The sequence below is a fragment of the Apium graveolens genome, chromosome 4 (assembly GCF_009905375.1).
Source record: "Apium graveolens cultivar Ventura chromosome 4, ASM990537v1, whole genome shotgun sequence".
In the NCBI taxonomy this organism is placed as follows: domain Eukaryota; kingdom Viridiplantae; phylum Streptophyta; class Magnoliopsida; order Apiales; family Apiaceae; genus Apium; species Apium graveolens.
Window position 1 is genome coordinate 19,786,520 of NC_133650.1, and position 21,437 is coordinate 19,807,956.

Genomic DNA, 21,437 nt, shown 5'->3' on the forward strand with positions numbered 1-21,437 from the left:
AAGGCATCTTCTATTTACAATTAGCCAACCTATTTTACATATCTTGCTAGTAGTCAACATGACTTAGAATTTCCAACAACTTCTAAACCTCTAAGTAATTATAGTATACAGAAATGTGCTACAAAAACTTATTGAAATATAAGCTACTCTATCAACAGATGAACAAGTGTGGTTATTCGTTGATAGTTACAAAAACACTTAATTAAATATACTAAGGTGTTTTTGTGAATTATCATAAAGTCTACAACATATTCCTAACACTAATGTACTTAACATTTTTACAGATTCAAGAAATACAATTACAGAATACAAATTTAGATTATCAGATAACTTATCCTTAGGGTTGTCAAAGTGACTTACTCTTGTTATGTACAGGCATGTCTTGCACAACAATCTCCCCCAATTTTTGAGAAGATTACTTGTCACAAATTCATGCCTGATAACAAGAGTAACCCCAAGCTAATATCAAATAAAAATAAAATAGACAAATTTACAAAGTATAATTTTCATATATTCTTGTAGTTACATTTGGAATTGAGTTTGCATGACTATCTGAACTTCTCATAACCAAGTTCTTTTCTAATTAGATCATTTCGTTTGAGTAAAATTTCAAGTTCTTTAATCATCTCAGTTCCTCTTAGAGCTTCCACTAGTTTGAGCCATTCTTCTAATAAGTAACTGTCAATCAGGTTGATCCTGTACCTTGACAATCTGTGAGTTTTTATATTCATAATTTCACCATTTATAGACACCCTACGCAACCCCCTTGCCTTAAATTCATATGACCTTTGCTCAAACATTTTAATCTCCTTAGCATATTTTCTTTTATTTTACTCCCTTTCAGCCTTTCTCTTGCATGCCTTATATTCATCTCTCTCAACCTCTCAGCCAACACAGCTTTCCTCATCCTTGTACAGGAATCTCTTGCATTCATCAAACTTATTACTCTCTCCAATTTTGCAGTTGAAAATATTTCAATAACTTCTCTATTCCGTAAAATGAAAGTGTCATCTTTATAGTAGATCCTGACTTCTTCTAAAGTAACAAAACAGACTTTAACTATCTTCTTAGCTAACTGTTTGTGATAATCATCATATGATATGCTTTCAGAAATTGGTAGAAAGTCATCTTGATTGAAACAATTCCAAAGTGCACCACCTTCAGCTCAAAATTTTTTTAGCTTTCTTCCTGCAGTCTTGAAGTGAGTTCTAGTTGGAGGTATGAATGAAGGTGGTTTAGATATTTTCTTTAGTGAGATTTGGCTAGCCGTGACAGGGATTTTGAGTAGAGAATTTGCAGTTGGATTGTTTAGGTACTTAGGCTTAGGAGTTTAGATAGTGTGAGATTGTGTTTGTCTAGGTTTTTATGTTTGGGTTGGTAGAGTTTTTGACATTTGGAATTCTGGTGCTTTCTGAGTCTTCTTTCCATCCTCTCCATCTTTCTTCTTCTTCTTGCCTTCATCCTTCCTTTTCTTCTCCTCTTTACTCTTCTTTTATCATCCACCTTGCTACCACTTGTTTTGCTAAAATGACTCGGATTTGAGCTAGAAGATTTATGCTCATCTTTCTTCTGCTCATCATCATCCAAATCATCTTTTGTATTGACCTGAGTTCTAGGTAGCATGGCTTCAGCATTCTTCAGGTACTTAGCAATAATCTTCAACATCTCAACATCTTCAAATCTCTTGATTTTCTTTGTCTTCAAAATCAGTTTCTAAGATCATCAACAATTTTTTGCTCCCCATGACACAGTGCCCGGGAATTTGAAAATGTTTGCACCTTTTGGTGTTAGGACAAATGTAGGCCACTCTCTTACTTGGATGTAGGATGTAGGTAGGCTTCAGAAAATGCACCTATTTGACCCTGTTATTCCCCAACAATATAATAACAGAATTACAGAAAGGAGGGTTGAATGAAATTCTGGTTTCTTTTTGGTTTTATAAAAATTCTTTATAAAATATATATATCTGTGTTTTTGAATAAGCAAGAATGCGGATAAAGCTTTTGAAGTATTCTACTAACACAAAGTAAATAAACACAATGTTTAAAAACTTTCTGGTGGATTTGTTTTTCCACCAGAGATATATAATAAAAAATCTATGTGATGTAAATTGCACACATCTGCTTACAAGTATATCTTACAACTTAGAACTTAAAAAGAGTTTCTACAGATATAGCTTGTTTGTTCTACTTGTTGTTATAGTTATTCTCAAATACTTGCTCCACTTGGTTTATATATTCACCAAGTTTACATGTGCAATAAGACAAGAATAATATTCCTATCAGTAAGGTCCAAGCACATGCTTCTTCATTTCTATGTCCAATGCAATCTAAGTTAAATACAACATCTTTGAACGAGCTTATTTTGCATAGAAATGGAAATGCTTCATTTTCTTCTAAAACCTATAAGCAAGCTGCCACATTCCTTTTGTGCACTATCAACTCATGTGACTCTGTCAGCTTCTGTCAAGTCACTATCAACTGCTATCTTTGTTGATTATCCGTTGAAGCTTCATAGATGTTATCCGTTGACACTATATTAGTATCATTCGTTGAAACTTTTTTGATAGAATCCATTGACAGCGTTATCTGATATCCGTTGAAGGCTTCTTGACTAGCTTATCCGTTGAAGGCATATTGAGTTATCCGTTGAAGCTTGTAGAGTCATCCGTTGAAGCTTGTAGTTTAGCAATTGATGATGTTTCCTTAGCAGTTGATACTCTTTCACTTATACAAAATTACAAGGCATTTTATATTTACATTTAACCCACCTATTTTGTATATCTTGCTAGTAGTCAACATGACTTAGAAACTACTAAAACTACCAAATCCCCCAGCTATTATAGTGTACAAAATGTGATACATACTTATTAATATAAGCTACTCCTTACACGGATAGACTAACTGAGGTTATCCGTTGAAGGTTACTAATTGACACTTAATAAATCTACTTAAGGTGTTTTGGTGAATTATTCTACGTCATATTCCTAACAATCTCCCCCAATTTATGTCTAATGGAATTATATGCATAAATTCAGGTTGACTTGATGATAACAAAATACCATATAAAGATAATACATTAAAAAGTAGATAAATTCGTAAAGTCTTGTATTAAAATAGAATTGTACATAGAAGGTTAAAGAAAGTTTACATGACATTATCAAGGTTCTCCTATAGACTGAGCAAATCATTTTCTTTTCCTTGATTCCCTTGTTTTCTAGAGCTGTTTGAGTTTGGTTGATGAGCTTAAATTGTATGGAGTTGAAGTGATGAGGGCTGCACTCCTTGCTTAGCATCCAATCAGGAGTATCTGTTGTAAAACTAGGGCCTACATCTCCCACTATGTTCATATCAGTTTCTTCATCAAACTCATCATCATCAGCTCCAAAATCAGAATCCATATCAGCTGTAGGAGGCAAGGTTGAAATAGCATCTTTAGCCATTTCCATTAATTCAGTTGTGTGTACTAAATTCAACGTCATCTCCGCCTCCTCATTGCCCTGAACAACCAATGTTTAATAGGCTGTAACAAGATGAGTAAATGACTCAGCATTCAAGGAAATAGAATCTATAACAGCTCTGTAATGTTACTGATATAGACTTTCCTTTTCAGCATCATTGACATCCATTGACTCGCTAGCAATGGCAGCCACCCTTATTCCTCATTTACCTGTATTTCTCTCATTTTCTCTATATTCTTGCATCAGGGGATCTCCCTACCTCACAATCCTCACACCCTCACCGTCACCTACTAAGGTAGAACTCCTCTCACTCGTTGTTGCCACACTGGAAGAAATAATGTGCATTATTAAACTTTCAGCCTCTCCTTTTACCTGGGAGCAACCAAGCCTCTCACTCAGTTCACTCCCTTCCCTCAATCCTAGAAGTGATTGAACAATCACCAAGTCATCTGCACTTGTTATAGATTTTAAAATATCATGTGTTTGTGCAATGACTATTAACTGCTGTGAAATAGCAGTTGAAGGTGTAGCTGTGACTATCAACGGATGACTGTTGTGAAGCATATCTGTTGAAGGACAATCACGGGTGATGGATCTCCATTGATGAAGAAGAAATAATAGGAATAGAATTTGAAACTATTGTGGAGTCTGTGGAGATTGATTTTAAATTTTGGTGCACGGACTCCTCACCAGTTTGAGAAAGAATTGACAAGTGATTCAAAAAATCATCAATTAGATAATGACCACTTGTTTGAGTATAGGGCTCCTCCATGAGTATGGGTAAAAATGAAAGGACTGAAAATATTATAGTAGAATATGGAGGAGAGGCCGACCATGAAAAACGTTTATTATTAATTTTAGAAATGGAAACTAACAACAAATTATGTCAAAATTACATAATTAACTTGACTTCTCAAGACGCTATTTTTTTGTCACAAGAACAATATAACAATAGAACAACATAACAAGGGTGCTTGTCCAAATTGTACCAAGTAAAGAATAATGAATACATTATGAAATAACATGGTGAATAATAGACAATTATAGAAATTAAACTTTCATCATCTCAACTACCACGTGTACTTAGTAGTTATCAAATTACAATTCAATCATTTTTATCAAAAAATATGTGCTCTAAATTAAGTTCTACTTTTTTCAAATATTTTGACTAGATAAGTATGTACATCTCATTTCCATCACTACAAATAATTTTTTCAAAGTGTTTGAAAATGGGAGGTGCCTTGAATGGGTAAATGTATTAACCTTTTGTAGATAAACACAAAATCTACCTTATTTGTACTTTGATTACATGTCAGATAAATTAGAATTATGAAGATTAGTAAAATTTACATACAAATCATACATACAATAGTTAATCAATGAGTTATACTGGCGATTATTAAATTTTTTTGATAATAAATAGATAATCGAGAATATTTTACGTTATTTTTATAAATAAATCTAGAAAGTTATCTGTAATTCACACGGATTTTAATGCTAATTTCTCATTATAAATCTACTCAAAATAAATTTCAGGAATTGAGGTTTGGATTATGGGAATTTTTTATATACAATTGGGGAATATAAATACCATATTAACTGAGGTTTGGATTATGGGGATTTTTCATATATAATTGGGGAATATGAATATAAATATATGACATTTGAAAAGGGTCCAAAAAAATTTACTCTTCAAGTAATGTTTGTCTAACCCGTAATGTAATTGAAATTAAAAGATATAGAGCCTGTTTGGGGAGAAAGAAATGCACTTAAATATTATAAACTAGTGTTTTATCTTATAATCGACTGTTTGGGTAAAACACTTTATTTGAGCTGAAATCGGTCATATATTGTCATAAGGAGAAAGTGAAGAACCTACAACATTTTTATTTCCATTTCGTTCCCCCCTTATTTGACAGAATTTCAATATCTTTTTTAACAATGCAAATTTGTAATACAAAATCGTATTTGTGTATATAATAAACGTAGTTCATGGTATCATTTCTTTTGTCTGCTTAAGTTTACAGGCATGAATATATATATATATATATATATATATATGAGAAAATAGATATAGTAAATAATTAAGAAAATAAGCTATTTTCTTTTCAAATATATGTTATTTCAAAAATTTTGTTTTCAGTTCTCAATTTTAGCTTAAATTTATGTATATTTAGTATTTTTTTGTTAATACTAAGTAATTTATATTTTTTCAATAATGTCTTTTTCTGATTTTTTTTAATTTTAAATTCATGTGTTAAAATTATTATATTAAAATTTTGATTTTTTTTCAAAAATATTATAACTTATAAGTTAAGTTATGATTGACCAAACAATTACCAACATATACTTAAAATTATCCAAATACCTATAAGTTATGATGTTCATATATTTTCAAATCATAAGTTACATATAAGTTTGAGAACGGGTTTGTAAGTTCTCACACATGATAACGTGGGAGTAACAGTCATCTAGACGAATTCAAATGGGAACCAAGTCAACTCGGGGAGATCTTAAAACAACATCAAGTTGCATTTGTTGCCAGTTGTTAACTAAGCATCACTGTCCAGGAGTAAGTATGTACAGTTCCAAATGCAGTTGAGACGTTCATACAAACGTGAGATTTGGCAGTTGGGCTCTCGCATACCAACCATATAATTATATGTATGTCATTGACAGTTGTGGTTTTGTGGAACAACCGTATTAATGAGCCAATGGCAACAGTTGTTCGTCAATGGTCTAACATTTTTATATTTCCTATTCTAAAGATAAGTATGACTTGCTAAAATTTGGCAAAAACTGTAGAAAGACCTTACTTTCCACAGTCCAAAAACCCACCTTACTACATGCAAACATAGATATGGCCATGTAGGTGCTGGTTATGTTTCATGTACAGCTTACTGTATAAACATCTTCATTACCTTGTATGAGGATTCAGCATGCATCAAGGGCATTCAACAAGTTTCACTTCTAACAGTTCTATTACAATTATTAAATAAGATTACATTTACATATATATCCAGCTGACCATGAGCCTGTCCCTGTACCCAGCTGTGTGTTTATGTCTGGTCACTGGTGCTTCAGTACTTGTGTTGATTGATTCAAATATTGTTGCAGGGTCCATGCATAAGCATTAACAAATGTAACCACCACTTCCACATTGATACCACAAAAATTCTTGGTTGTGATTCAACTGAATCAAGTCGGATTTTATGAAATTCCAACAAATGTGAACATACTTACCAGGATCTTATATTAATATTTTAACTATGTTTACACTCAAGAGCCCATTTTTGAATCGAAAAGTGGAGTACAGGCGATCATGTGTGAGACATAAAAATCTTTTCTATTTATATAATAAACTGTGAGAATATTGGCGGTAACATAAAGTCGAACGTGAGTCTTTCGCAAGAGACTGAGCTCTCATATTATTTTCAAGAGACCGGTCTCTATTAATTTATATTAGCATTCTACCACAAGTCAAAAATTCAAACTCGATTGGAAAATTCAAATGGAAAGTACTAATTACTATTGAGTTGAATTTGACAGCTTGAGTTAGAATTCAACTTCACTTAACTTGTAAACATAAATTTAATCTTGAATATATGACAAAAGAAACCTACCTTTGTTTATGTTGTGATTAAATTATTGTTGAGATATGATCAATTATTTTACTAACCATAATCATTAGGTCGCAAATAGGCCCACTAGTTTAAATTGGTGAGACGATTAATAAAACAACACTATAAATTAAAAGGGATGGGAGGGATTAATGAAGAAAAATAAGATGAAATCCAGCTAACAGAGCCTGGGATCATTAACTCTTCTCATCTGCATTTCATTCATTGCATTTTCCCACCAATCATCCCTTCTGGTTGAAGCCTTTATAATCCCTCAACTTCCCTTGTAGTTCCGTGTCCTCCACCTCTAAACAAAATACAACAACATTTTCTGCAATAAACTTGCCATCTTTCTCTTTGGATCATCGAAAATGTCGAATTCTTCCAACTCAGTAAAGCTCAAGTACTTGAAGCTTGGGTTTCAATACTTTGTCAACCACATTCTCAAAATCATTCTCATTCCAATCATGGCTTCGATTACTCTTCAAATCTTTCGAACCGGCTATACCGATATCATCACCACAATATCTCATTCCCTTGATCACTTAAATCTCTTTCAACTCCTTACCTTCACTTTCCTCATCATTTTCTTCTCCACACTCTACTTCATGTCCAAACCTCGTTCCGTCTACCTCGTAGACTATGCTTGTTACAAACCTTCGGTCGAGTTACAAGTCCCCTTCTCCACCTTTATGGAACATTCCAAAATCAACCTTAAAGACAATCCGAAAGCAGTAGAATTCCAAATGCGTATTATAGAACGTGCAGGACTTGGTGAACAAACTTCATTGCCACCAGCAATCCATCTCATCCCTCCTAATCCCACTATGGAAGCCTCTAGACTCGAAGCAGAGCTCGTTATCTTCTCTGCCATGGATTCTTTGTTTCAAAAGACAGGCCTAAGGCCTAAAGACATCGACATTCTCATCGTTAATTGCAGTTTATTTTCTCCTACTCCATCCCTTTCGGCAATGATTGTGAATAAATACAAGTTGCGAAGTAACATAAGAAGCTTCAATTTGTCTGGTATGGGATGTAGTGCTGGATTGATATCCATTGATTTAGCCAGAGACTTGCTACAAACGCATCCGAATTCAAACGCAGTCGTAATCAGTACTGAAATAATTACTCCTAATTATTACCAAGGCAAAGAGCGTGCCATGCTTCTTCCAAACTGCCTGTTCAGAATGGGCAGTGCGGCTATTTTTTTATCAAACAAAAGGCGTGATGGTGCACGAGCCAAGTACAGATTAGTACATGTAGTCCGAACACATCTAGGAGGCGACGACAAGGCCTACAGGTGTGTTTACGAAGAAGAAGATCCACAAGGCAAAGTAGGGATCAGCTTGTCGAAAGACCTAATGGCAATTGCAGCTGGAGCTCTGAAATCAAACATAACAACTCTTGGACCCCTAGTTCTTCCTGCATCAGAGCAACTACTTTTTCTCTTCTCGCTTATTGGAAGAAAGATATTTAATCTAAAATGGAAGCCATACATTCCTGATTTCAAACAAGCCTTTGAACACTTCTGTATACATGCTGGTGGACGCGCTGTGATTGATGAACTACAGAAGAATCTTCAGCTATCTGCAGAGCATGTGGAAGCTTCTCGAATGACACTGCATCGATTTGGTAACACGTCTTCATCGTCGCTTTGGTATGAACTGAGTTACATAGAAGCGAAAGGCAGGATGAAGAAAGGTGACAGGGTGTGGCAGATTGCATTCGGGAGTGGGTTCAAGTGTAACAGTGCGGTTTGGAAATGCAATCGCACTGTAAAAACCACAACAGATGGAGCGTGGAATGATTGTATTGAAAGGTATCCGGTTCACATTCCAGAAATCGCGAAGCTGTAACTGATCACCTAAATCAATTCTGAAGTGCTCGTATCTCGAATATCGAATCTCATACATAATTGTTGTTAGTCCTGTTACGTTGAACATACAGTTTTTCATTTTGTTGTTTCACGTTCATAAACATGTTTAAAGGTTTGTGTGCTACATAAGTAGATATTAGAACTCAATTGAGGTGGAACACAGAAGTTGAATTTGTAGATTTTAAAGCAAAACTCTAGCCAACTTCAAATAACATACCAGAGGATCTTGCGCCTAGTTGTACAACGTGTATCAAGTAGTTAGCTGAGATGGGTGGATGGAATAAAAAGCAAAGATTTATGATAATACGTCAACTTAAGTTAAGAAACTGATAGCCTGGAGCCTGGCATCAATGGAACAATACCCCCAAAATCAATGGCATTAACATGATCTTAAAAGTTTTGGACTAAATTTAAATAATACACTTAACTTTCAAGACGACCAGTAATAACAAAGGGTTGCGATCCTTGACAAACACTTGCCTGGACATTACAGGACATTACAGCAAACACCTTATCTGCAGATAGATTTAACACCGGACATTCAAGATTAAAATTAAAAAATTTAACTTGCGGCCGGTAATATGTGAGGCAAGGATACTTACTACACTGCCACACTCGATTTCAGTGGTAAGTATCCTTGCCTCCCATTATTTAAATTCTAAACTAACATTGTTTAATCTAACGACAGATAAAGTGTTTGTTAAACATGACAAGTATTTTATGAGGATCGCAGCCCAATAAGAAAAAAAATATCTATTCTATTCTTATAAGATCAGCCGAGAGTCAGCATACCATGCTCTTCCAGTTCCTCTACTATCAAAACTGATTGCAAGGACCCGCAAAGTTCAGCCAGGCCAGGGGTACAATGTTTTGCAGGTGACCTGGTGATAATCTCTAATCAAACTCGGTACTCTTTAGTATTTGAGTAATAAGGTTACACTACGCAAAATGAATACATTTAAATTATACAGATGCGTGCCCTATAAAGTATGAAGCACGTGTCCAAGTTTGTGCAACATCTTTGCCTTGCGTTCCAGTCTCTAAGTCATTTTCTTATTGCATTTTTAACTACATCAAGTTCGAGTCTTTGTGAAAAGAGAATTCAAAGGAGCAGTTCAAAATTAAATCATTTTACAAGCAGGGTTCCAACATAATTTTTTAAACAGCAAAAGATGGGATAGATAGTACAGATACAGATACTATAGAATCCATCCTACCATTTTCAGGGAACCACATACAACAGTTCTTCAATTTCTTGCTCTTCTGGTCGAGAAATGGGAAAAAGTAGGGAAAGTGAGGGCAGGGCAATCGCGGATCTAGAATGTTCCTAATACAACTAGAAAACTCGAAATCTTTGATGTATCTGATAAATAAGCGAAAAGGTCAGAACAAAATTCATTACCTAAAACAAATTATGGTACAAGAACTATGTTAATATTGGTAAGAATCTGGTGCACTGATGTTATGGTATGGGGCTTGAGGGGTGCCAACACTTTGATAGTTTTGGTAAGTGGCCTGCTGCTGTGTAACATTATGGTACGGATGTTGTGAGGCACTGTTAATTGGGTAGGTAGGTGGCCGAGAATTCAAATCATGATAAGCAGGCTGAGGATTTTTGTATTGATCCTGAGCACCAAAATCTGAATATGATCCATGCTCGTGAGAAACATGCTGAGGATGCTTGTATTGATCTTGAGCACCAAGCTCGGAATAGGATCCATGCTGAGCACGTGGGTTGTATTGATCACGATCGTTCAAATCCAAGTATGAGCGGTGTTGAGGATTGTAGTTTTGACCATGGACATTAAAGTCCCGATAGGAGTTTTGTTGAGGATTATTACTCGGACCACCAGAAGCAATGAAACTGTTATGCATACAAGAACGGCTATTTATAAAACTTTCCGAACTAGAAGACATAACGTCTTGGTGCCTCACCCTTGCTCCAGCAATCTGAACATTAAACAGATAAATAAAAATAATCAATTTGAAAGTCGAGATTTTATAGCCTGTAGATTAAAGACTGTTCCCATTTAAATTTTAAGACTGTCAGTGTTGCGCGATTGATGATTTCTTCCAGTTACAGTCTCAGTTAAATAGGTCACCTGTTTCAATGCCGCCAAGCTCCTGTTTTAAATCCTAGTTGGTAGTACTATATTAAGACTTTCAGGAACTATTAACGCTTGACATGAAAGTATAGTCATTCATATTCAAAACCTACGTTTTTCGCTGCTGGGATAATAGTATGTAACAGTATAAGCTGACAATCCAACATAATTCTATTTAATCTGGTAACAGAAATGAAATAGGCACTCACATTACTTGTGTCGCTTCTTCCGGTGTGCATAACAGAACCCATGGCATTGTTTGGCATCTTAAGCTCCATACCTCTGCCAGCATCTTGATAACTACAACAGAATAAGATTAATATCTTCTGTGACTGGTTTCAACCCAGAAAATGAACAGCTAAAACATTGATATAATGTACAATCTAAAATCTGATTATACACATTGATATAATGTACAATCTAAAATCTGATTATACCTGGTAGCACTTGGATGAATCGGATAACTTGAATGTTCATATTCACGCGCACGACCCTTCAGAATAGTGTCCACAAACGATTCAGGGGTACAGAAGGTGCCATATTAACAAATTAAATTAACCAAATCATAGGAGAGAAGAAAAGAAAGAAATCTGATAACATAAAGTAAACACTTAGGTAATCCACTAATAAAGAATTATAAAAGCAAATAAACTAATTTTCCGTATTATACAAGAATACTTAATTGACTGGAGCTCCACTATAGTGATTTGTAACTAGTCATAGCACAGAACAGGCAGGCACATCAACTGTATTACAGTAATTAATTCACCAAGATAACAAAGTGAAGAGTAGAACTGCATATGTGAGCAATACACTAGGTCCAAGATCAACAGTCCCTAATGAAAAGTACCATGGCAACAACCAGGCATTCAACGCGCTTTACCAGAACACATGCTTTCAGGAAATATGAACTTATTGGAATCACCCAAAGGCTTTAGTTCCACAATGAATCAATCATTGTCACCTACTAAAAGTGAAAGCCAAAGCTAAATAATTTACAGAGGAAAAACAATAGACCAAATTAAACTACTCTTTCTTGCCTATAGCCAACAAAAAAACAGTACTTTTCATGCACATTAAGCACACTTAACTCAGCACCATATTTTACTCAAAAAAAATAAATTCAACGTCATACTTATCCAATAAGATGAGGTAGGCTACAAGCAAACCCAAGTTATGGAGATAGCACATTGTAGCTCCGATCAATGTTTAAATTTCTTGCTAAACATGCCAAATTAAGTGGGTTGACTAGGATGGGAAAGACCTAAACAGTTTTGTGTGAGGATTAGGGGTAAACAAGATTTTCATTTGCAATCCTATTGACTTCTATACATATAATTAGCTTACTACTAGTGTTTTTTGCAACAATAATGTGCAGACATTTCACAGATTCCACTGGAAGGCTATATGTACAAAAAACTGACAAGTTGGATTCGTATCTTAAAAGCAACTTATCAATTTAATTTAAGGGATGTCATAATTAATCTATTTCTTACAAAAGATATACTTATTTCCTACAAAGAAAAATGATAATGTAATTATGTAATATAAAGATATAAACAGGTGCACGTCACAACTAGAAGAAGTACAGGTTTGGGTTGGTCATAAGCTAAAGCTATAGTAGACTAACGTCAATTTACAAATATTGAAAGGTGAGTGTCTGGTTCTAGACTGTAGGATCATCATAAAATAGTCTCAAAAGCACAAAATAAACTTTCTTCATACCAAAAGATAGAAACCAATAACATTTTGGCTTCCTGCTTTAATCTGGATTTGTTGGACCCGAATTTTTATGGGCCATCAATAGCTAATAAAGAAAAACAATCACTATAACCAATAGAATACATGGACCGGAAGAAGAATAAATATGTACCTTAAAATGATTGTATGCGCTGGGACTATCAAATCCTCTGGAACTAGAGCCTGGTGGGAGGCCACCATGTAATTTTCCTGGATAACCATATCCTGCATTCGGTGAAATTGGAGCTGGTTCACCTACAACTTTTGCATCTCGCAGACATCTCGCTCTAAGTCTTGATGAAATCTCTGTTAATGCGTCTTTAGCAACAGAAAAGTTTCCCGATATCTGAGACAGAAAAAGTGAATAAGTTCTAGTAGATATAAAATGAGTACATCATGCAACAAAACAATTTATAGTTCCAAAATTTTGCGAAGTGACATCACCTGAACAAGCTCTTCATCATCAGCGGCACACTTTGGTTTATCCTCCTTTGAATAAACACGGATGTCAGCTTGCGTTCTTCTTCGCATCTCATTGATCACATGACCTCCTTGTCCAAGGATACAACCCACCTTACTACTAGGAACAAGGAGTCTAGTAATAATAGTTCCTTTGTCAGATAATTCACTTGTTTTATCTTGAAGTAGAAGAATTGCATCAATGGTTTGAGATCTTGGATTCCATGGGGCCTGAAAAAGTCATTAATAAAGTTTATATGCACTAATTTTATTACTTATACATAGGTAACAACCGCTAATTGCCAAAGGAAGCATGAAGGACAGATGCTTCTAACCAAATGGAGAAGCGCCAATTCAATAATCTGAGTAAGAATGAAACTGGAAACAGCTGACCTCAGTTGAAGACACACGAATAACACGTTCATCCGACTCTGCTGACACATCCTCAACATGAATGCTAGCTCCTGTATCCATCTTTACTTGTTTGACATTAGAGCCTCCTTTGCCAATCACACCTCCAATTTTTGCAGCTGAGCACAAAATTTTCATGGCAAAATCGGTAGGGACTTCTTCACCATATCCACCCGGAATATCATCAAAACCTCCCGGTCCAAACCTGGAACGCTCGCCTTCATATCCCCCCATCCAATGTATTGGCGGGTCTCTATGAAAACTAGCATTTCGCTGAGACATAGTAGGATTTCCATGAGAAAGGATCGTTCCGGTCGGATGGCGAGGGGTATGAAAACCAGAATTTCCATGTGGCATAGGAAAACCTGTAGGAGGTTGATCCTTACGTGGATTCTGATGCAACAAAGTGGACACTACATAGAGAGCTTTCCTTGCCACGGCTGGATTGCCCGATATCTGAAAGGTGTCTCACCAACGTAAGGATTTTGCTTTCCATATTTATCTATGTTTCTAACTAACAAAAAAACAACAATTTTTTTTTCAAAATGGAAATCATGAGCTATTTCTGAAATCTGTCAAGTTAAATAAACAAAGCCGCTCTCTCTATACATATACATATACATACACATATCACCAGGAAACTGACGGTGGATATAGACTACGGTGAATGTTATAAAGAAAAATGGAGAGCATACTTAAGCCCAACATAGACGACATATTTGGTTCTAGATTTGCCTAAATATTAGCTACTACATACCAAGCTTTGGAGCTTATTAACAGTCCCACAGTAACATACTCGAGGTTGGGACTAAAAACTTCAAAACAAACAATGTCATGTGATGAACCGCCTCCATGCACAAACAAAATTTAAACCATATCAATCAGATAAACTCTATTGACTATAACAGATATAGACTCTCTCTCTCTCAAAAAAATTGAAGTAAGAAATATTAATTACGTGTAAAATTATCTTTTGGTCCAAGAGAGATGGTGATAAATTTGAAAAACCCACCCCAACCGTCCTGCAAAAGGGAATCTGGGATTTCTCATAGCAGTAACAGCAGAGAATGTAGGTTCTGCACTGTACATTCAGTGTTGTTTACTGCACACATTTTTAAAGCACAAGACCCAGTTTTGAAGTGAGACCCGCGGAGCGCCACTAGAAGTGCGCTTTTTTACCAATAAACTGCACCTTTTTTAACAAGAAAATAATACACGGCAAAGTCTTAACTTTCAAACATAATACAACAAATATAACATAATATAAATGTCAATACGCGTGACATATCAATCAATAACGTTCAACAATCAAAAGTTCAGCAGTTTTAGCTCAATCTCCGGCCACTCAAATTCTTGATCTTCCTCTTCATGATCTTCATCTATTAGAGTTGAAGAAGAAGTCCCATGAATTGCATTTGAGGTGGATGGGCCGTTTCATGGGTATTTTTAACTCATCAACGATTTTATGCCAATTTTAAAATTGCATCAAATTACAATTTTTTAAATCGCACACCTTGCGCCTATGCGTGAAGCGCTTAATTGCGTGCCCTTAACAATGTGTCCATTAACGACATAATGCAACGTATGGCTGCTACTTTCAACGACAATCAATGATGGCTACACACTACATTGCTAGTGCAAACACTGGCTCTCGGAAACTGCTTTCAGCTATATAATTTTTTTCCTTTAATTATAATAAAGTGTAAAAGTTTCATCAGCTACGTCAACAGATCTAAAAAACTAACACTGACAACAGAACAGGAGGTAAAAGGATTTCGAAGGATTCAGATAGTGATTATGGTCTTTTGGTAGATGAGTTAAATAGGAACAATCTGCGTACATACTAACTTTTAAATCTATGGAAAGTAGATTAACAAACAAAATTTCATAAAAAGTATATACACACACAAACAGTAAAGTAGTTAAATAAAACATTCAATTTCTATCTTGTAGAATGATTACCTGCACCAATTCATCCGTATCCATTGCACAGATGGGAAGATGATCAGCAGGAAGTACTCTAATGTTTGCAGTTGTCTCACTTCTTAATCTCTGTATGACATCTCCTTTCTTGCCTAAAAGACATCCAACCACATTATTCGGCACGAGGAGCCGTGCAGTCACCACATTACCATTACCAGCCTCGGTGTCTGACCCACCGACAATATCTTCCTCAATTATCCTATCATGAACTTTCAAAAGAGCAAATTGGGCGGCACAATGAGGCACCATAAGCTCATCCATTCCCTCCGCTGCCATCTCTTCGTCATTGCTTTCTACATTATGCTTACCTGGGATTTTGTCAGAAGGACTAGATATCTTTATTACCCTCTCGTCCGAACCCGAAACAGAGTCAGCAACCGTAATCTTTGCTTGGGTCTCTTCCCTCAGGGTTTTAACTATGCTACCTCCTTTTCCAATAACGCTACCAATCTTCCTGGAATGACAGAGTATTCGATACACTGTTTCCGAAGAACCAGAACCTTTTGAAGATTGCTCACGGCTTGAATTACTCCGTACTTCTTTCCGAGGACCTCCCTTTCTTTTAAACTGAGTAGCAGACTGTTTCTTGAAAAATGATCGTTTGATCCCTTCCATGCCGCCAGAACTTATAATAAATCACAAATATCGAAAAAGGAACAAACTTGCTGATGAAACAACTGCCATAACATCATAAACAAACTATGTTAACCTGAAGTCGACAAATTTTACATAACAATAAAACTTCCATTCTTCTACAACCGTATTTTCATAATCAATTTCGTCACAAATACATTCCTCAACTGCATCATCCATATCTCACCACTATCCTGTCTATCGTTAAGAACATTTTAACTAATGAAAGCTCAAAAAGCTTCGAAAAAGCATCAAAATTAAAAACATACCTACCGCAATTCTCTCGTGACGTGTAATCAACACAATCACGTAAATCCGTAACAAAACAGCTCAGTAACAATTGAAACTAAATTGACAGTGATTACAATTAGTATTGTAACTAATTTACTCTACAGCATTTCAAAATTTATATCTAATTAGACAATTTAATCAAACAGAAACTATAAAATTAAATATCAAATTGAGGATTATTTAAATTGCAGAAATTAGGTTTGAAGTTGCCAAAAATACTAACAAAAATAAATGAAAATAAATTAAGAGAGAATTAAAGTATTTAAATACTCACCGTGAATGTAATTCAGGACAGGGGTTTAGAAGCAACGCATCGATCGTCGGAGCAAGAAAGAGGGAAATTAGGGCTCGTCTTTCACGATGGTTTGGTTGTTTATGCTTGGGTTTGGATGGGCCTGCAAAGTTTTGCATTACTGGGCCTAATTGTTTTGAATTCAAACCCGTTTCCAAGATTTACCCCATTTTCTGTCAACTTTATTGGTCCTCTATTTCTGTGTTTTTTTGCTAAAGTATTTCTTTACTCCGCTTCTTTTTGTTAATTAATTTCACTAACTTCAATAGAACTCCTAATCCCTAGTACTATATACTTTCAAAAAAATCGAAACCCGACTTATATCCCAAAAAAATGGGAAATGTTTGATTCGGAAAAAATTCGGCTTGATTTGACTCGGCTCAAGAATCGTAAACTAGTCTCTCTTTTTTTCTTGAAATTTAGCCGGAATGAAAACTCGAACAATCCTGAGGCTCGGCTCTCATAAAATTTTGGGTTTTTTAAAAGGCAGGATAAAAATCGATTTTTATATTAAATTTAAATATAGTGATATTTTTAATACATTTTTATAAACTATATTATATATTATAAGATGTATAATAATAAACATTTGGTACTTTGTCGATTTGATACAATAAATAACAGTGTTAGAGGTTTAGGTTAATAATTGAGAATAATTGAATGTAATATTAAATAATATTTACTTGTCTACTTTAATATATTTTTATTAAAAATTAATCAACATTAAAATTATTTATTATAAAATTATAGCCTTATTATGAGAATTTTAATTTGAATGAGTATAATTCTAGTTAATACTAAATAGTATAAAATAATATATAACTGTTGTGATCTGAACCATTAGCCTTATAAGTATGTTTATAAATATTAATATAAATGTTTGTTGATGGTGGAATTTGAACTCGAGAATTTATTTTTATAAATATAAATAATAATATAAATGTTTGTCATTGACAAGGTTCGAACTTGAGTACTCGGGTAATGTATAAATTATAATATAATTATTTGCTTGTTTGCTGTTGGCGCGATTCAAACTTGTGAACCTGTGAATGAGTCATGTATAAATGATAATAGAATGTTTATTGTTAGTGAGATTGAAATCTAGTAACTTGTTGATCTATAATTTTAGTATTGAGATCTAACTATTTGTTATGGATTAAAACTAATATATATAATTGCTGTGTTTAATAATAAGGAACGTGAGTTTCAAGGCTCGATTTGACTGCTCTTGTGTTTCGTGACTCAATCTAGGAGTTGGGAGTCCTTGAATTGGACTTGGTATAGGAGACTTGGTGGGCAAGTCTCATAATTAGAATGGACTTTGGAGTCCTACATAGTAGGAAACTGATTCCTTATCCTTTTAGAACCCCTTGAGGCTAATCTGTAAGGATTTATATCCTTATCGGGACTTTTCTCAATAGCTGATTTTTCTCTTATTAATTAATTACGAAATTAATTAATAATTAGGGTTTTTGGGCCTTCTTTATTTCATCAGGCCTGATCCGGTCCATCAGGCCTGATCAGCATGTTAACATTTCTGATCTGAATGTCATACATCTTCTTATTGGGCCCAGCAGCCCATACCTTATATAATTAATGCAATATTTAATTATACAATCAGGATTTATTTATCCCTATCATTTGCCCCCCAACTTTTGGGAAACATTGATTAGGTTTCGTAAAAGTTAAGTCTGTTCATTCCCTTGCAGGGTTTCATTTTTGCGTAAAGTGTGGAGCGACCTACACGTTTACAACGATTGTTCCTTTTGTTCAGGAATTATCTTAATTTCCAGGAACTTTTCCCTTAATTTCTAGGTTTTATCCTTATTTTTCTGGATTTTTCCCTTAATTTCTGAGATTTATCCTTATTTTTCTGGATTTTTCCCTTAATTTCTGGGATTTATCCTTATTTTTCTGGATTTTTTCCTTAATTTCTGGGATTTAACCTTATTTTTCTGGATTTTTTCCTTTAATTTCTGGGATTTATCCTTATTTTCTGAATTTTTCCCTAATTTTCTGGGATTTTTCAGATTTCCAGCCCTTTTTCGACCAGGATCCTAGTCGAAATTTCGACCAGGATCCTAGTCGAAGTAAGGGGCAGCCTTGCAATCCTGGTCGAAGGAGTTCGACTAGGATCCACGACCTGGAATTCGACCAGGATCCTAGTCGAACTTTCGACCTGGATCTAGGTCGAATACATACCCCTTTTTTTATTCCTGGACTCGAGTCTATCGACTAGGATTTCGACCAGGATTCTAGTCGAAATTTCGACCTGAATCCTGTTCGAAAATTCTTTGATTCTTTTGCTTCCTGGTCGAAGGATTTCGACTAGGATCCACGACCTGGAATTCGACCAGGATCCTAGTCGAACTTCGACCTGGGTTTTGAATCCCCATTCTTGAAAGATGCTTGGTTTATTCGACCTCATTCCTGGTCGAAGTTTCGACCTCAATTCAGTCCTATTATTTCCGTTGTTTTCGTGTGTCTAGTCGAAAAATTTCGGGCAGGATTTACGACTTGGATTTCGACCTGAATCCTGGTCTTTTTTACCCGTTATTTTCGGGTGCCTGCTCGAAAGTTTTCGGGCAGGATTTACGACCTGGATTTCGACCTGAATCCTGGACTTTTTTACCCGTTATTTTCGGGTGCCTGCTCGAAAATTTTCGGGCAGGATTCACGACCTGGATTTCGACCTGAATCCTGGTTTTCTACTAGCCTTCTTTATTTGGCTTTAATTTAAGGTATTGTATTTTCCAAATCCTAATTGGATTTGGGCCGGGCCTTCTTTATTGGGCCTCTTTTATTGGGCTTTTTCAAATCTTACTGGGCCTCTTTTATTGGGCTTTTCCAAATCTTACTGGGCCTCTTTTATTGGGTTTTTTCAAATCTTATTGGGCCTCTTTTATTGGGTTTTTTCAAATCTTACTGGGCCTCTTTTATTGGGCTTAATATTCCCTGTTTAGAATCCTCTAGAATTCCTAGGTTTTTCTGGGCTTTTTCCTATGGGCCTTTGTCCTTAATGGGCTTTCGTCCCTTCATCTTCCTTTTCCTCTTATATAAAGGACTGAGGAGAGGCTACTATTTCTTACGTTCTTATTTCTAAGTTTTCTTCTTTCTCCTCCTGCTAAGATTCTCAGAGCAATAACAGCAAGTCGGAGCTCAATGCCTTTTTTAGGAGCGCTTCTTCAGGTAAAATCCCTCCCTTTTCTTTTCATGTCTATTTTATTGTGTGCCCTTTTAAGATATCCTGTATGTGTCCTTTTTGCAGATGGCTGACAAGAAAATGACTCGCTTGTCCAAGATGAACGTGGCTAGAAAGTCCAACGAGTTCCCTATCCGATCGAGGTACACTTCTTTAATCGACATGATCAACACTCGAGGGGACGAGTACCCGTCTGATGCGCATCTGGACGCGCACGATCATATCAGTGCCTTACGGGACCCCAAGGAGCTGGAAAAGTTGAGCAGCTGCTTCAGAATCAAGGAACCTTTTAAGCTGGTTCTTGCAGGTCCGTCCGACAGGGCCTGTCAGTGGAAAAAGGACGCGCTATGCGTCTATAGGAATACTCTAAGGGCAGGTATCAGACTCTCTTTTCATCCATTCATTCCTTTGCTACTGGCTGATGTGGGCATCAGCCCTTGCCAATTCCCCCCTAATTCTTGGAGGCTCATTCTGTGCTATCTGTCGCAATGCGCCAAGCACAATGTCCCCACATCTGTTGCTGTCTTCAGAAAGATTTTTCAGTTCAAGAACAGCCCTGATAAAAGTCCGGGTTGGGTTTCTCTAAATCAGCGCCCCACTATTCCCCATATTGTGAATGGGAAGTCCATCCCTGACAACAACTTGGGGTGGAAGAAAGATTTTTTGTTCATTGTTTGGGAAGTGGAGATTGGGGCTCCCTGTTTCGATCGTCCTTTGGGCTGGCCGTGGACGGGAGCCCAAATGATATAACTTTGTCTGAGGAGGAGGCTAGAGCTTTCAACCTCCTTACGCAAGACAATGGCACTTCCCATTCTTGGGACCTTATATGGGAGACCGTCCTGGTAGAACGCGGCCTCTCGCCCGTTCATAAGAAAAGTAAGTTCCCCCTCTTACCCCTTTTATTTCCTTTATTTTCTATTCCATTGATTTTTCAACTGACTTTGTTTGTTGCAGTGGCTGAGAAGATTGAGGAGGCTACCAAGCCTAAGGACCTGGAGACAACCAGGATGAAGAGGGCTGGGAAGGTCTTTAAAGACCCTCGCCTTGGTGACCGCTTCCCTGAGTTCCTCCTCCAGGCAACAGAGCCAAGCGAGGAAGGCCCCAGCCAAGTTTTGCGCACCAAGCAGAGGCCAGGGGCCTATTTTCAACTTGCTTGGGGGATCCGGGGCAAGGATTCAATCATGGGCAGCACGGCGCTGTCCAAGGAATGGTCTAAGCATTCCATCTCCCCGGTGGACTATCAAGATTTTGTCCTTCAACAGAACTTAGAGGGGAATGAGCTTTTTGGAGTCCAGGCTCTGGCGACGGTACGTCCTTTACCTATGCCCTTCATACTTGCCTTTCCATGTTTCTTTTCTCATACTT

The 21,437-nt window shown here is 36.1% G+C and overlaps 2 protein-coding genes across 2 annotated transcripts; one reads left to right on the plus strand and one right to left on the minus strand.

The window, feature by feature from the left end:
• Positions 1–7,251: 7,251 nt before the first annotated feature.
• On the plus strand, positions 7,252–9,260 carry LOC141717872 (3-ketoacyl-CoA synthase 5-like). The gene has a single exon (XM_074520094.1). It carries the CDS (start codon positions 7,452–7,454, stop codon positions 8,934–8,936), a length of 1,485 nt encoding a protein of 494 aa, XP_074376195.1. The 5' UTR covers positions 7,252–7,451; the 3' UTR covers positions 8,937–9,260.
• An 804-nt stretch (positions 9,261–10,064) lies between these two features.
• On the minus strand, positions 10,065–17,021 carry LOC141717873 (KH domain-containing protein At4g18375-like). The gene is made up of 8 exons (XM_074520095.1): positions 16,853–17,021; positions 15,634–16,331; positions 13,654–14,127; positions 13,246–13,491; positions 12,935–13,147; positions 11,499–11,554; positions 11,271–11,361; positions 10,065–10,906 (listed from the first exon to the last, which is right to left on the minus strand). Exons 2-8 carry the CDS (start codon positions 16,267–16,269, stop codon positions 10,388–10,390), a joined length of 2,235 nt encoding a protein of 744 aa, XP_074376196.1. The 5' UTR covers positions 16,270–16,331; positions 16,853–17,021; the 3' UTR covers positions 10,065–10,387.
• Positions 17,022–21,437: the final 4,416 nt, after the last annotated feature.

What these genes read in the sequence shown, in the direction of transcription:
- LOC141717873 (XM_074520095.1), bottom strand. Translation starts at nt 16,269, where the DNA reads ATGGAAGGGATCAAACGATCATTTTTCAAGAAACAGTCTGCTACTCAG. An exon ending in ATACGGATGAATTGGTGCAG is followed by an intron (nt 14,128 to 15,633) that starts GTAATCATTCTA and finishes GACACCTTTCAG; the next exon opens with ATATCGGGCAATCCAGCCGT. An exon ending in ATGATGAAGAGCTTGTTCAG is followed by an intron (nt 13,148 to 13,245) that starts GTGATGTCACTT and finishes TTTCTGTCTCAG; the next exon opens with ATATCGGGAAACTTTTCTGT.
- LOC141717872 (XM_074520094.1), top strand. Translation starts at nt 7,452, where the DNA reads ATGTCGAATTCTTCCAACTCAGTAAAGCTCAAGTACTTGAAGCTTGGG.